This window comes from Xenopus tropicalis, chromosome 5 (assembly GCF_000004195.4).
Source record: "Xenopus tropicalis strain Nigerian chromosome 5, UCB_Xtro_10.0, whole genome shotgun sequence".
Classification (NCBI taxonomy): Eukaryota; Metazoa; Chordata; class Amphibia; order Anura; family Pipidae; genus Xenopus; species Xenopus tropicalis.
In genome coordinates this window covers 158,331,017-158,348,441 of record NC_030681.2, presented here as the reverse complement: position 1 = coordinate 158,348,441, position 17,425 = coordinate 158,331,017, and the positions used below count along the sequence as shown (strand labels likewise).

General features: G+C 39.1%; 1 protein-coding gene across 1 annotated transcript; it reads right to left on the bottom strand.

The window, feature by feature from the left end:
* Window positions 1-822: 822 nt before the first annotated feature.
* LOC108644698 (vomeronasal type-2 receptor 26) lies at window positions 823-17,180 on the bottom strand. The gene is made up of 6 exons (XM_031902803.1): window positions 16,981-17,180; window positions 14,190-14,475; window positions 12,888-13,715; window positions 4,475-4,699; window positions 2,840-2,963; window positions 823-1,721 (listed from the first exon to the last, which is right to left on the bottom strand). The coding sequence occupies exons 1-6, from the start codon at window positions 17,178-17,180 to the stop codon at window positions 823-825; spliced, it is 2,562 nt and encodes an 853-aa protein (XP_031758663.1).
* Window positions 17,181-17,425: the final 245 nt, after the last annotated feature.

The following is a 17,425-nucleotide window of genomic DNA, read 5'->3' as shown; positions in this document are numbered from 1 at the left end:
CCAGAGTAAAACTCTAGTTTGATAACTCGGGGGGGGGGGTGACTAACAAAGCCACACCCCCTGTATTTACCTGTTTGTGTACTTTACTCCTCCTTTAATATAAGTGCTTTGTGTATGGTGTTTTAATTGGTGTGATTCTGTGCCCATTCTATCATCTAGCAATTAGGTAAAGGGCTCAATAAACACGTGTGTGCCGATATTACAATGTATGAGCGAATCGTTTGTCCTGCAGGAAAAGAAAATGAAAAGGGAAATTGCCATCTTATGATTTCACTGTTTTGAACAATCTTTTTTTATAATATAAACACACTAAGCCTGTGGTTATTATACAGTATATCAAAGAATTCATTATAAATGAGTGCAATGATCTGTATTTCATTATCTGAATTTCTCTGTCCAAACACGTCTTCTGACGGATGTTGATGAAACTTAGACTTTTCCGAATGGAGGAAACGGTATTACTGATGAGTAGAATCGTTCATGTTAAACTATACATACAGGAATTAATGACTCCAAAATAGTTCTTCAAAGACAGAAAAGATAACTTGCCGTAACGGAACTAGCACTCTCATTTTTTGTCTCTTTCAAATTTTTTCCAATTCACCAATTGTAAAAGGTCACAATTGTGTTCTTTTTTTTTATTTTACTCCAAATGCATTAAAGTCAATGGGTGTTTTTTGTTGCTGTAGATTTTTTCACAGCAAATTTTTGCCATAGTTACACCCAAAAATTTGCCAATGGAGAAATGAGGAATTTCGTTGGAAATCCATGTCTGCTGAAAAAATTTGCTCATCACCATAAATTAATCACCAGTGTTATTTCCTAAGCTTTTCTGACAACAATCTCTCTTATGTTCAGCTCAGGTCTAAGAAAAATAATAAAGCATTTGGGGGCAAATATACAGCCCAATAACCCAGCACTAGAGGATAGTATAGCAAATATCTCAACTGCCACCATTCTACTGCCCTTACTGCTCAGGTATGCAGGGACAAATGCCCCCCACACGCTACAGAACCCCAACATACTGAAAGTGATGTTTTTAGCCTCATTAAATCGGTCAGGGAAATCCTTGGCTAGAAATGCAGCAATGAAACTCAGTAGGGCCAACGTTCCTATATATCCAATTATACAGAAGAAGAAAGTGACTGATCCTTCATTGCACAGGAGAATAATGATGTCAGTTTCATAAGAAGTATCAGCCTCTGGAAATGGGGGACTGGAGGCCATCCATACAACACAGATCAGAGTCACACCCAAAGAACATGCAATGACTAATACAATGGACAGTTGGGATCCTACATACTTCTTCAGCTTGCTCCCAGGCTTTGTGGCATTGAAGGCAATAATAACTGTGAGAGTTTTAGCCAACACAGAAGAAACAGAAGAAGTAAATACAATCCCAAATGTTACTTGTCGGAGGAGACAACATATCTGAGTTGGGCGCCCAATGAATAATAAAGTGCAGAGGAAACACAACATGAGAGAGATGAGGAGGAGACAGCTGAGATTTTGGTTATTGGCTCTCACAATAGGAGTGTCCCAATATTTCACAAAGATTCCCATAACTACAGAAGTTGTGATGAAGAGAATTATAGCAGTGGAAGCTAAACTGGCCCCCAGGGTATCCATATAAGAAAGGTAATTTAGAGCTTTAGGGACACAGTCAGTCTTCTGTCTATTAGACTTCTGGTCTTCAGGGCATTTTTCACAGGTCACTGCATCTGAAATACGAAATATTATAGGTAGTAACATTCACTTTTATACAAATTGATTTTTACTTCTACTTGCTATGTATATTTGCATAAATCTTGTTTTATCACATTGTGTTTAATTTTACGTACAGATGAAGCAAACTCCAACTTGCAGCGCAGCAGTAAAGTGTGCCTGAGTCTGAGCTTTTAGCCAGTGCTACACATTAGAACTGCTTTCAGCTAACCTATTGTTTCTCCTACTCCCATGTAACTGGAGGAGTCCCAAGCCGGACTTGGATTTCTTACTATTGAGTGCTATTCTGATACCTACTGGGAGCTGCTATCTTGCTCCCTTCCCATTGTTCTGCTGATCGGCTGCTGGGGGTGAGGGGGGGATATCACTCCAACTTGCAGCGCAGCAGTAAAGTGTGCCTGAGTCTGAGCTTTTAGCCAGTGCTACATATTAGAACTGCTTTCAGCTAACCTATTGTTTCTCCTACTCCCATGTAACTGGAGGAGTCCCAAGCCGGACTTGGATTTCTTAATATTGAGTGCTATTCTGATACCTACTGGGAGCTGCTATCTTGCTCCCTTCCCATTGTTCTGCTGATCGGCTGCTGGGGGGGAGGGGGGGGATATCACTCCAACTTGCAGCGCAGCAGTAAAGTGTGCCTGAGTCTCAGCTTTCAGCCAGCGCTACACATTAGAACTGCTTTCAGCTAACCTATTGTTTCTCCTACTCCCATGTAACTGAAGGAGTCCCAAGCCGGACTTGGATTTCTTACTATTGAGTGCTATTCTGATACCTACTGGGAGCTGCTATCTTGCTCCCTTCCCATTGTTCTGCTGATCGGCTGCTGGGGGTGGAAATATGGATTTGAAAAAAACATGTTTTCCCATGACAGTGTTCCTTTAAAGACCAAATCTAGCCAGGTTATTGTATGTGCCATGTGATATAATCCGTGAACAATGTTGTTTCAGCATATACATTATGTGTATTTAAAAAGCAACAAAATAAAGCTTGATGTGTCTATTTCTGATGTAAATAGCCTTGTTCCTGTTGCAGAAATTAAAACACAGCTTAGTACATCTCAGCCTGAGCAAAGGGCAAAATGATCTGTACATGTTGTGTTTGTCACTGTTCCTACCTGTAGTGTTAGACATTTCCCCATCTCCACACTGGGCACAGTCGTAACAACAAGGGGGCTCCCCTTCTATTTTAGACTTCCTGTATCCTGGGGAACAGGGCTCGCTGCATAGGGACCGAGGCATCTAAATAATATACAAACATTCATCACTAATAGACTGAGGTCAGTGGCCACACAAGTATTTCTGATTGCAGCAATCCTCTCCCTGCTGGTGCTTCCCAGTTTAGTAAATGTAAAGCTGATTTTTAGTGATGAATTGTTTTCACCAGATGATGATTGTTTTCACGGATTTGCTTAAAAATTCAACATTTCGACATTGGCCGCAAAAATGCTGCAACATTATACCATGAAAAATGTGCTGTTTTGTCAAAAAAGGTGCAGTTGCGTTAAAATAGGCACAGTCATGTAAAAATTGTGTGAGTAAAAAAAAATCATGTCGGATCCGCATTTTGTAAATTTTACGTCATTTCGTGAATTTTTTTTAGCAGTTTTGCTAATTTTTGGGCAAAGAGAAACAGGACAGATCCGCTCATCACTACTTATTGTCTTTAGTACATTTTGATGAAATTTTCTCAAATACAGATTTTGATGCAGCTAGGCAGACTTTATGATTGCATTATGAATGGCTACACTACAACATATACATGGAATTGTAAGTGCTGTCTTTGTTTTTGCTGATAATAATAATCTTGTGTAGTGAAGAGCGGATTTTTTCAGCAGGCATGGATTCGCAGCAAATTTCTGCATTTCGCCATTGGCGAATTGTTTCGCGCAACTTCCGTTAAAATTTGAGGCAGAAAAAGTTGTCGGACAGATTTTTTTTGTCGGGCGTCAAATTGGGCGTGGTTGCGTTAAAAAAGGTACGGTCATGTAAAAAACCATGGGTGACAAAAAAATAGATGCAAGCTAAAAAAAATTGCACAACAAATGCATTTCACGAATTTTATGGCGAAGTGAAATGGGACAGATTTGTTAATCAATAATCTTGTGCATAAATATAAGTCCCATCATGTATTTTGCAACTAAATCAACTATTGGAGAACTGGGCAGCAAATGAGATCCAACGTTGATATATTCAAGGTTATGCACATTGGTAGAAATGACAAATACCAATTATACACTAAATGATTTGAAGATTTTTATAGATTTGCTAGTTATGGACTAAATGAAAGTGTGTTTGGGGTCTAGAAGAAGAATGAGAAGAATTGGGATTTAGTGTGGACAAATGACTGTGCAACTCTAGGCAGCCGGTCTCTTACTAAAGCTAGTAACCTGGAATAAGCAATGTTTACAAAATGCATGTCAGTTGGTGACACATGGTATTATGAGAGCAGTAATAGTAAACTCCCTGTTATGGATAAATCACTGCCAATATAGTGGGTATTGCCAAAAGAATATGCTGGATTGTTTATACTCGGAGTTACGTGACCTGTATAAAAGCAATCGGCCAGCGACCTTCTGCTTTCTATGGTCACGTAACTCCTCAGTGACTTCTAATATCTGTATCAACTACAATAGGGGGTACATTATCCACTATATATACTGTATACCCTGGGGATATATTTGAGGTGTTGAACTTGGTGGGCTGCGTTATTTAAAGTTATACATACATAGATACAACTGTTTCAGCCTTACCTCTGTGAAGTATGGACTCCACAAATCAGCACTGGAATTAATGTAAAAGGGATTCTTGTCATTTGACTCATCAAAACGTCCAACTTTACGGCTCACAACGGAACCATCATTAAAGAAGAGCCACTTAACAATGTCAAATTGAGCTGGAGGGTCTCCATTGGCTTTGAAGAACATGATGTCGCCAGAAGGAGTTTTATGAGTCACATTGAGAATAAATGCATTTAACTAAAATAAATATAAAAAGGAAGATTCAGTTTTCCTGAAATACTTGCAAATCTTGCGGTGGTTGAGCAGCTGCACTTTAGATCATCTTGTTAAAGGTTTAGTAATCTCATAGCACTTTTACCGAACTATGAAAATATTATCCTATCAATCATCCTGTTATAGTTCCACCAATATCTAGGACTAGAGCGACCATACAACACTGCCGCCTGTAACATTGTACCCTCTCCTCTCCTTAAGTCTACAAGGGAATGGGGAACCACTCTTATACTGGAAGAGCAAGCTGTCATTTGGAAGCATAGGTGTGGGAGTTTTGCTATGGTACCTACACATCCACATGTTGAGCAGCTTTTGCCAGCCCAGCTTATATAGTCAGAGAATTTATATACATTCAAATTTTAGGGTTCCCATTCCTTCAGATAAAATATAAAGTACTGCTATTCATATCTATTCAAGAGGAGTGGGACTGAAGCACTAGATTCTTCTGCTTGTTGGACATGTACTTCAACTGGTTCCAGACATGTGACCAACAGAGAAAGCAAGTATAGTTGGTTTGTTTAAGTTAAGAGTTTCAATGTTAAGTGCCCCACTCCTTCTATGTTATACAGAGGAATAATGCCAAATAGGTACAAATACTAAGGTATATGTCACTCAACTAAATCTTTTTTTATTAATTAAATGTAGGGAACTGGTAAATTGTGCCCTTTCTCACTGGTAGTCCCCGAGTCATTTGGACAGCTATAAAGGTCCTCTGTGAAATTGAAAGTAAGTCCTGGGTCATAGCATGATCGCTGCAGTTGACCATAAGGTGGCACTGTGGTGTAGTATAAAAGGCTAAGCAGCCATGAGGCTGCAGGCCATTTTGGTGAAAGCTCTCTACCTGAGCAAGCAGGTGGGGAGATTGTGGTGGAACCTGGGTGTAGGTAGGTCCAGACAGGTAAGGCAGCTCCTGTAATAGATCGCATTAGGTGTGATAGACAGGCAGGGCTAGCTAGTGAGCAGCTTCTGGCTCCAATGAGGATTTGCAGAGGGATTATTATCCTGGGTGTTATACTGCCCAGAGTAGAGTTACTTGTGTACAGCCCATAGGAAAAGGCTGGCACGTGGTTACTACGCCCTTCCTCCTTCACCCACTCACCAATCAGAGGAAGAAGCTGCAGCTCCGGTTCCTGGGTCCCTCCTCTAGAATGATCTCCAGCCTGCTTGTCCCCAGGTTAGTGTCACATAAGCACACAAACACACACTTATTACACTAATACACACTTATACTTACACTTACACACACTTTCACAGCACTTACTTGCACATACACACAACATGCATTTTGCCAAGTGTACACACACTTACACACTTTTTTTTACTGCATCAGTTTTTTCTTGCCTGAAAAAAATGTTTTATTGCCATTGCAGATAACGTGTTCACTATCTGCACTGCACAATACTTTTGTATGTTATTTTATTACATTTTCTGTGATTTTGGTGCATTTTTAGTCATTTTATTGCATTTTTAGCCTTTTTATTGCATTTTCACTTATGCATAGGTGTTGTTCGCTTGACTTTGTCTGTAAAACTAATTTGCCAAAGCCAAAATACTCAAACTGTGATTCTGACTGCAGATTTCACTAGCCAACAAAAAAAACCCCTTGATTTTAGTGATTATTGCATTTCGCATTGTTCTTTGTTACTTGTCTTTGCCCATGGACATTTTGTCTGCTGTATATAGCATCTGTACACCACATAGTTTGGTAAATCTATCCATATTGGGCATTAGGTTGATACGTTACAAAATGTGGGGTACATAATGGGGCAAAATGCAAGCTTTGTGACAAGTTTCAGAAATTTCATAAGACTCGTTATGTTTAGATTAGCTTTGTAGTTTGGTAGTTTGCAGTAGAAAGTTGTATTTACCCATTTTTGTTTTGTCAGAATGTGTACTTTCGGAAAATATATGGTTTTCTAGGGTCTCCTTACTGTTAGGGGGTCTTATGGCACATAATACACATACCGGGTGCAAAAACTGCACTAGCCAGAGCATCATTTATGAAAATTCATATGCATTATTTTCATTTGGGTGCCCCTGTACCCCACATAGTTTGGTAATTATATGCATATAGGGAATCAAACTGTTCAGCAGACTCCTAATGTTCATATTTAGAATGTTTTATGTTGATACATTACAAAATGTGGGGGTACATAATGGGGCAAAATGCAAGCTTTGTGACGATTTTCAGAAATTTCATAAGAACTATTATGTTTAGCATAGCTTTGTAGTTTGGTAGTTTGTAGTGCCAAGTGGACCCTTGGCTTTCATGTTTAGGACGTTTTTTCTTGATACCTAAAGTTATGTTGCAGATAAGGACTTGAAAGTGGAAGGTTTGAAAAGATTTTCTGGTATTTCATCGATTTTGGGAAAGCATTGCGACTCTGAAGTTTGGAGTAGAAAGACATGGGTGCCCATTTCGAATTTACCCCACATAAATGCGGTAAATGCGTTGAATTTTAGTAGCTAAAGAAATCTCCGGGGCAATTTGTATGCACCAACTTCATTTTGGGGTCTCTAAATGCCAGATACAGTGGTGATCCTATGCACAATGGGCATCAAATTGTTCAGTGGACCCTTGGCTTTCATGTATAGCATGTTTTTCCTTGGTACCTAATCTTATGTGGGAGATATGAAGATTGAAATTAGAAGCTTTGAGGCGATTTTTTAGAATTTTCATAATTTTTTATAGAAACTGCTAAATTCAGGAAAGCATTGCTGTTGGGTACTTTGGAGTTGAAAGACATGGTTTCCCTAAATCATTTTGGATTTTGAAGAATCCGCAATTTTCCTAAAATATATTGTTTCCTGGGGTAAATCTAATGTTCCAGGATTTTTGGCTTTGGAATCTAAAGTATGCCGTATTCTGCTGTAATGCTTTGAAAATTTAGTAATTTACTGCTGGGAGTTTTTGATCTATAGAAGTCAGAAATCTCCATAAAACTATACATATCAGGTATTGGCACATTCGGGAGACATGAGGCTTTCCAAATCAGTTGAATTTTTGTCCATAAAATAAAATGTTTCTGGTATAAATCCCTATAACATGAAAAATATAAATTTTTCCTTTTTGTTTTGTCTTTCGAGCTTTAAATCTTGTTCCAGGAGTGGAAATACACAAAAACTGCAGATTTGGAAAGTTCAGGATGTCCTGACAATAACGATATATAGTTTGCCTTCCTAATCTTAACCCTTCCCCCACCCAGTAAATGTCCCTAAAATGAGAGAGCACAGAATGTTTACAAAATGTCTGGCACTGAGGGGAACCGAAATGGGAAATTCTGCTGGCACTAAAAGAGTTAAATGGATTTCAGCGCAGGATTCTGCTGGAGCAGTGCTATTAACTGATGCATCTGGATAACGACGTGTCCCATATGCTGTTGGCATTTAAGCACTGCTCTCTGCAGCGGCGGCATGTGCTGCTGCTGCAGAGAGCTTCTAACAATGACAGCCCCCCTGGGCAATGTGCCAGGGGGGCTGTCCTGAGGGTCCTGTGATCGATCGGGTCGCAGGACCCTCCAGGAAGCAGCAGACTCGATCGCATCACGTCTGCTGCTTCCTGCTTCCTCCCCAGCGCCAGCCCACTGAGGAGGAGGCGATCGGGTCTTCAGGACAGGTAAGAGTTTTTTGGGTTTTTTTGCATTTACACACTTACATACATTTATACACACTTACATACATTTACACACACTTACAGCACACATTTTAGCATTTTTTTTTGTTTTTTCATTTTTCACACTTTTATACACTTATTTACACTCATATACACACTTACACACTATAACACAACTTTTACACATTTAAACACATGTATACACAAACACTTTGGTTTTTTTGTTTTGTTTTTTTCATTTTACCACTTTATTTTTAGTTTCTTTTACCTAAAAACTGTTTATTTTGACAGCGTGACTATTGGATCAGATATTCTGACCACTTATTACACTGTCATGTGACTTATTTTGTTGTTTCACTGATTTCCACAATTTTTGTGGTTTTATCACATTTTATCCCTGTATAAGTGTTCCTAATCTGTGTTTAGCGTAGCTTTGCCAGGTGTAACTTTGGTGTACAAAAATAACTTTGCCTATTTTGAATTCATCAGAATGTGTACTTTCCACAAATATATGGTTTTGTGGGGGTCACTGTATAGTTAGGGGGGTTTTGGCACATAATACACTGACAGGGGGCTCTGTGTGCAAAAGCTGAGCTGGCAGGCGAGAAATCCTTATGCGCTATTTTCATTTTGGGGTCAGTACATATCGCAGACTTTGGTATATATATGCATATTGGGCATCAAACTGTTCAGTAGACCTTAGGTGTTCCTATTTGGGGAGATTTGCCTTTGTATGCAAGAAATTGTGTGAGATAAATGCGGCAAATTGCAACATTTTTAGGCGATTTTCTGAAATGTCATAAAAACCAATAACTTTAGGAAAGCTTTGCAGATTGGTACTTTTGTGTAGAAAGGACTTTTTACCCTTTTTGGATTTGTCAGAATGTGTACTTTCCAAAAATATATGGATTTGTGGCGGTCTCTGTATAGTTAGGGGGGTTTCGGCACATAATACACTGACAGGGGGCTCTGTGTGCAAAAGCTGAGTTGGCAGGCGAGAAATCCTTATGCGCTATTTTCATTTTGGGGTCAGTACATACCACAGACTTTGGTATATCTATGCATATTGGGCATCAAACTGTTCAGTAGGCCTCTGGTGTTCCTATTTGGGGTGATTTGCCTTTGTACGCAAGAAATTGTGTGAGATAAATGCGGCAAATTGCAACATTTTTAGGCGATTTTCTGAAATGTCATAAAAACCAATAACTTTAGGAAAGCTTTGCAGATTGGTACTTTGGTGTAGAAAGGACTCTTTACCCTTGTTGGATTTGTCAGAATGTGTACTTTCCAAAAATATATGGTTTTGTGGGGGTCTTGTTGAGACACTCACTTATGACGGGTAAGTTCTGTATACAGGACCTCCTTCATCTTGTGTTTCTGACTCTTATTGCAACTGCACCTTGTATTTATTTGTATTTATTGTTATACTTTGTATTTATCCATTATCTCTAACTCCCTGTCTGTATTAATGAATTCTACTGTACAGCGCTGCGTACATAAGTAGCGCTTTATAAATAAAGATATACATACATACATAAAGGGACACATAAAATCCCCCAGTGTCCCCTATAAAGACAACCCAAGGCAGGTGAGGTAGGAGATAAAGGTATATAAATTTAATATATATGCAAGGTATAAAGCAGAATATAAAAGTCAAATATACCATGTTATAAAATCCCAAGGGTCAGACATTATAGTGCTGACTAGCGAAGACCCTACATGCACTTTGCTATTTGCACAGCTGGAACCGCAGAGCACACAGACAGTTGTAAAAGGGGAATCATATACTTTTTAGATAAGGTATGTATCCTCTATAAAAGGCTTAGACTTTCAGGGTCTCATTGGAAGCTGTTAGTGACACATTTCAGGTTACTGTTCTGTGTTGCTGAAAGCTTCCCTAAGACTCTGTGTTTGATTAATGAATAAAGCATCAGTTATGCTAAGAACCTTGTCTCAAAGTCTTGTTCTATAATAAGGTTCTGGTTGGTTAAAATTACCAACAGTCTCTGTATAGTTAGGGGAAGTTTCGGCACATAATATACTGACAGGGGGCTCTGTGTGCAAAAGCTGAGCTGGCAGGCGAGAAATCCTTATGCGCTATTTTCATTTTGGGGTTAGTACATACCGCAGACTTTGGTATATCTATGCATATTGGGCATCAAACTGTTCAGTAGGCCTCTGGTGTTCCTATTTGGGGTGATTTGCCTTTGTACGCAAGAAATTGTGTGACATAAATGCGGCAAATTGCAACATTTTTAGGCAATTTTCTGAAATGACATAAAAAAACCAATAACTTTAGGAAAGCTTTGCAGATTGGTACTTTGGTGTAGAAAGGACTCTTTACCCTTGTTGGATTTGTCAGAATGTGTACTTTCCAAAAATATATGGTTTTCTGGGGGTCTCTGTATAGTTAGGGGAAGTTTTGGCACATAATTCACTGACAGGGGGCTCTGTGTGCAAAAGCTGAGCTGGCAGGCGAGAAATCTTTATGCGCTATTTTCATTTTGGGGTCAGTACATACCGCAGACTTTGGTATATCTATGCATATTGGGCATCAAACTCTTCAGTAGACCATAGGTGTTCCTATTTGGGGTGATTTGCCTTTATCTGATCTTTATCAAGAAATTGTGAGAGATAAATGCGGCAAATTGCAACATTTTTATGTGATTTTCTAAATGTCATATAAATCTGCAAACTTAGGAAAGCTTTACAGCTTGGTACTTTGGAGCAAAAAGAAATGTTTACCCATTATAGATTCGGGGGGATGTGTACTTTCCAAAAATATATGGCTTTCTGGGGTGAGTGTACTTTTTTTGTAGCGTTATCCCACATAAAGGATGTAAATGTGTTGATTTTGCAGGAGCTGAAATGATACATCATATGAGGGTATGTTCACATTGGGGCCCCTACATGCCACATACTTAGGTAAACCTATACATATTGGGCATCAAACTGTTCAGTGGACGCCTGACATTCATATTTAGGGTGTTTTATCTTGGTACCTAACACTATGTGGGAGATAAGATGCTGCAAAGTGGAAGCTTTGAGGGGATTTTTGGAAATGTCATCAAAATTGCTAACTTTAGAAAAGCTGTGTGGCTTGGTACTTTGGAGTAGAAAGACATGGGTACCCATTTTGGATTCGGGGGAATGTGTACTTTCCAAATATATATGACTTTCTGGGGTGAGTATACTTTTTACTAGCTTTATCCCACATATAATGATGTAAATGTGTTGATTTTGCAGGAGCTGAAATGACAGAAATGATAGATCATATGGGGGTATGTTCCCATTGGGGCCCCTACATGCCACATACTTAGGTAAACCTATACATATTGGGCATCAAACTGTTCAGTGGACCCCTGGTGTTCATATTTAGGGTGTTTTATTTGGTTACTTTATGACCTGTAGGAGATAAGATACTATAGACTGTAAGTAATTTTTTTAAAAAAAAAATCACAAATTTTGATAAAAAAACCAATAACTTTAGGAAAGCATTGTGACTTGATAGTTTGGAGTAGACAGACAGTTGTGCCTATTCTGTATTCCCCAGAATCTGTTCTTTCCAAAAATGTACAATTTTCTGGGATAAACCTTCTGTTAGTTGAAATTTTGTCCTTGAAATCTAAAGAAATTTGGTAGTGTACTGCTGTGAGTTTTTGACCTATACAAGTGACAAATCTCCATAAAACTATATATATTTGGTATTGGCACGTTCAGGAGACATGGGACTTTCCAAATCATATTCGTGCATAAAATAATTTTTGTTTCTAGTATGTGTGTTTATATTATGGAAAATTTGATTTGTTTTTGCATTTTTAGACATTTAGAAGCCTATATCTTTTTACAGAATTGGAATTACACAAAATTCTACCATATTTTGAAAGCTTAGGTTGTTCTGAAAATAACGATATATTGTTTTCCTGGGTAAACTAAAAGTCCCCCCGAGGAAAGGCCCCTAAAGTGAAACAGTGCAAAATGTTCAAAACCTGTCTGGCAATATAAGTTCTGCTTTGACCAAAACAGCTGGCAGTAAAAGGGTTAAATACCATTTATAAGAATTCCATAAATTAAAATTCAATAGTCTAAATAAGGTGCATATTATACTTACAGCCAACTACTAACTAAGTTATTTCCAACATTTTTTAATGTATAACACTATAATGTTATTAAAAAATTATTTTATACAGAATTATAATGACACATTGGTACAAATATTTGAATATTATTCTCTCTCTCTCTCTTTTGATAACTAAAGTATGAATTAAAACTACAAAGATTTATTACAAAAAAGTTGGCAATCAAACAATACCATCACAAAATCAATGTTTTTGGTAAGATTAATACTATTAGTGAACAAAAGAATATTTTAAATTCTATTTATAAGAATTCCATGAAAAATAATTTACTAGACAATAAAAATTCAATTAAGATTCTTTAAATATTTCAGTCTACAAGTTAATAAAGTTATGTCCAACTTTCTTTTTTAATGTCAATGTCAGTGGAATAGTTGGAAGGTGCCGGGAATACGTAACTTACCTGCCATGGCTTGAATCTGTGCTTTAGACTCCCTGCTGGTGCCTGGGGATGGGCCGGTGCCCGAGCAGAGAACAGATTATGAAGGGAATGAGCCAATGCATAGACTGCAGTATAAACTTGGTAACCAACTCTGAAGTCAAAGTTACCAAACCTTGATAAAACCTCATCATCCAGAGATTCATTGCCGGAACATTTCTGCACTGGAACACTTGTATTAGTCTTTAGGAAACCAGTAAATGAGCATCCGTGTGATTTTTCCCATATCTCTGTTACTGTATCATCATTGGGGTAGTTACTGGGAGTCATTCTGTAAAAAAAAGTTTCAAAGCCAGAGATTTCTTCTCCCTGAGCAGATAATGACAAAGTGCCATTTAGTGTGGTTCCACTGTACCCGAATATATGGGGGACGACAGTGGGGAAGAAGGAGGATGAGAGCCAAATTTTGCTTGTGATTTGACTAAAAGAAAACAGATATATGAAGGCTTTAAGGTGCATTGGAGTTAAAAACAAAACAATCACATCAACGTCCTTATTATTCATTTTAGCGACAAAACTTTTAAGACCAAAAAAATGAATATAAAACATATCTGAGAAGAAAATAGAAAAGGCAACACAACCACCGTAGCTTTCTATACCTTTCCTTATTCCGTCAAGAGCTCGTTCCCCACTCTCATTATTGGATACAATGAGGCCCACCCACTTCCAACCAAAGTGCTTCAGTATCTGCACAATCCCATCCATTTCTGATAATTCATTTGGAACAGTTCGATAGAATGATGGAAACTGGATCCTGTCATTGTAAACAGGGTTTGTATCTCCGTAGCTAACCTGAAGACAAAAATATAAGTTAAAACACTTACTTGGACAAATATATTTATGTTTTATATTTGTAAATTAAATGCTTTTATTCTCCAAGTGTTTTATAAATTAGACTAATGGCAACATAAGATTTGAGAAAAATATAATCTTTGAGGTGCCAAATGTTAGACACCCCCCTCACCCCAAAGATTTTAATTGTTTAGCTTCTGTTCACTGAAAACTGCACTGCCCAAGTAACTACTCTAGGATTGCCACTCCACCATCATCTTCTTCCTGAATATCTTTCTACAGTCAGTGGGTATATTTGCACAGTAGAGTAAAAACTTGAATGTAGGAGCAAAAAGTCATCTTTCTCTCTAACCAACCAAGTCACTGATCAACTTTTCTGCAGCCATTGGAGTCTAGGGGAGTTTTTTCAATGCAAAATCTGGTGAAAAATGTAAAAAAAAAATCTGGTTTTAGATAAAAGAAATAAATACTTGCCTGTGGGTACCTAAAAAGCCCTGCAAGATGGGCTATGGGGTAGCTCGATGACAAGTCCCCCAAAACACCAATTAGCTTCATATTTTTCAAACATGCAAAATTTGGAATTCTATAGTCTCTTCCTGAAAATATATCCAGTGCGCCAGAGAGAGCCTTAGTTGGAGCTGCACAAGAATCAAATATCTGGTAGCCCAGGGTAACATTAGGTAAAATCCATGAACTTCTATTAATCTCTTCAATGGCAAACTTGAAGAAAAGTAGATAGCTGTAATATCGGAAGGATAACCTGTAACGCAAGATCAAAACTGTGATATAATCAAACTTAATAAAGTGATTTATTAAATATTTTATTTACTATAATTTTTCTTATGTTCTTAATAAAGTATTGAATCTATTCCATGATATAAAGTCAGTTAGAATGTTTGAATTTTTCCTACAATAGTATTTATTAAGTTACGAGAATTAAGGAAAGTTCATTTGACACCAGCTACGGGGCCCTGTTTGCACAGAAAAGTCAAAGCCCAAAACAAAGAAAGCAGAGGGTTAATATAGTCTTTTTTGTGGGAAAGGAATGCACAAAGAGTGCAGGGAGAATACATGGGGGTACAAGGAGTGTAAGATGTCTTCAATGCAAACAAAATAGACTTAGGACATAGTATCTGTGCCACTGTGACAGAATGCTCTGTTATACAGATAGCTAGAATCTCAGCCATAAAGCAGGGCAGGACTGCTGCTTACAATGGGGGGGATCAGATAGGATCTGTGCCACTGTGACAGAATGCTCTGTTATACAGATAGCTAGAATCTCAGCCATAAAGCAGAGCAGGACTGCTGCTTACAATGGGGGGGGGGGGATCAGATAGGATCTGTGCCACTGTGACAGAATGTTCTGTTATACAGATAGCTAGAATCTCAGCCATAAAGCAGGGCAGGACTGCTGCTTACAATGGGGGGGATCAGATACGATCTGTGCCACTGTGACAGAATGCTCTGTTATACAGATAGCTAGAATCTCAGCCATAAAGCAGGGCAGGACTGCTGCTTACAATGGGGGGGATCAGATACGATCTGTGCCACTGTGACAGAATGCTCTGTTATACAGATAGCTAGAATCTCAGCCATAAAGCAGGGCAGGACTGCTGCTTACAATGGGGGGGATCAGATACGATCTGTGCCACTGTGACAGAATGCTCTGTTATACAGATAGCTAGAATCTCAGCCATAAAGCAGGGCAGGACTGCTGCTTACAATGGGGGGATCAGATAGGATCTGTGCCACTGTGACAGAATGTTCTGTTATACAGATAGCTAGAATCTCAGCCATAAAGCAGGGCAGGACTGCTGCTTACAATGGGGGGATCAGATAGGATCTGTGCCACTGTGACAGAATGCTCTGTTATACAGATAGCTAGAATCTCAGCCATAAAGCAGGGCAGGACTGCTGCTTACAATGGGGGGGATCAGATAGGATCTGTGCCACTGTGACAGAATGCTCTGTTATACAGATAGCTAGAATCTCAGCCATAAAGCAGGGCAGGACTGCTGCTTACAATGGGGGGATCAGATAGGATCTGTGCCACTGTGACAGAATGCTCTGTTATACAGATAGCTAGAATCTCAGCCATAAAGCAGGGCAGGACTGCTGCATACAATGGGGGGATCAGATAGGATCTGTGCCACTGTGACAGAATGTTGTGTTATACAGATAGCTAGAATCTCAGCCATAAAGCAGGGCAGGACTGCTGCTTACAATGGGGGGATCAGATAGGATCTGTGCCACTGTGACAGAATGCTCTGTTATACAAATAGCTAGAATCTCAGCCATAAAGCAGGGCAGGACTGCTGCTTACAATGGGGGGATCAGATAGGATCTGTGCCACTGTGACAGAATGCTATGTTATACAGATAGCTAGAATCTCAGCCATAAAGCAGGGCAGGACTGCTGCTTACAATGGGGGGATCAGATAGGATCTGTGCCACTGTGACAGAATGCTCTGTTATACAGATAGCTAGAATCTCAGCCATAAAGCAGGGCAGGACTGCTGCTTACAATGGGGGGATCAGATAGGATCTGTGCCACTGTGACAGAATGCTCTGTTATACAGATAGCTAGAATCTCAGCCATAAAGCAGGGCAGGACTGCTGCTTACAATGGGGGGATCAGATAGGATCTGTGCCACTGTGACAGAATGCTCTGTTATACAAATAGCTAGAATCTCAGCCATAAAGCAGGGCAGGACTGCTGCTTACAATGGGGGGATCAGATAGGATCTGTGCCACTGTGACAGAATGCTCTGTTATACAGATAGCTAGAATCTCAGCCATAAAGCAGGGCAGGACTGCTGCTTACAATGGGGGGATCAGATAGGATCTGTGCCACTGTGACAGAATGCTCTGTTATACAGATAGCTAGAATCTCAGCCATAAAGCAGGGCAGGACTGCTGCTTACAATGGGGGGGATCAGATAGGATCTGTGCCACTGTGACAGAATGCTCTGTTATACAGATAGCTAGAATCTCAGCCATAAAGCAGGGCAGGACTGCTGCTTACAGTGGGGGGATCAGATAGGATCTGTGCCACTGTGACAGAATGCTCTGTTACACAGATAGCTAGAATCTCAGCCATAAAGCAGACTGATTTATCCTGAAAGAAGGAAACCAGGAAAGGAAAAACTAAAAACAATAAGAGGCAAGCATTTATATGGTTAGTGAACATTTAGTCTGTGGTTCTCTGTTGAAATAGTAATATACATTTCTAAAACACATATAGTACTTAAAAATAAAGGACATACCTCATACATAAAATATTCTCTCCATGTCCAGAAGAAGGCCTATGGAAATCACTCAGCTGAAGAACAGCACCAAGAATAAAATCCCCATCTTGGAAAGTGTTGGTGTAATTGTTTTTCCATAGAACACATCCGGATGTAGAATAGTGAGTAATGTCGGAGGCTGCTGGGAATATCTGCAGTAGAACAGTCAGTACCAGCATGGTTCCTAAGGGGAAATGTCCCTCACAGATCATGCCGTGGGTAGGTAGAACCTGGTTATGAAGAGGAGATCACCGGCAGGCTCAGTGTATATATCCAGCAGAGCTCATTTTTATACCTCGATAAACCTTCTGTTCTACACCACAAAGCAAAACAACTTATTTATACAGGATAGAATATTTTTATTTTTAGGCTAACAAAGTAAGTCTTTAGGGGGTGATGAGATGAGAATATCTAAAAGAAATAA

Excerpts from the sequence above, each read along its gene's own strand:
- LOC108644698 (XM_031902803.1), bottom strand. The coding sequence starts at position 17,180 with ATGCTGGTACTGACTGTTCTACTGCAGATATTCCCAGCAGCCTCCGAC. Across the intron at positions 13,716-14,189 it reads GGCTTTTTAGGTACCCACAG|GTTAGCTACGGAGATACAAA; the intron begins GCAAGTATTTAT and ends TTTTGTCTTCAG. Across the intron at positions 1,722-2,839 it reads GGAAATGTCTAACACTACAG|ATGCAGTGACCTGTGAAAAA; the intron begins GTAGGAACAGTG and ends TTCGTATTTCAG.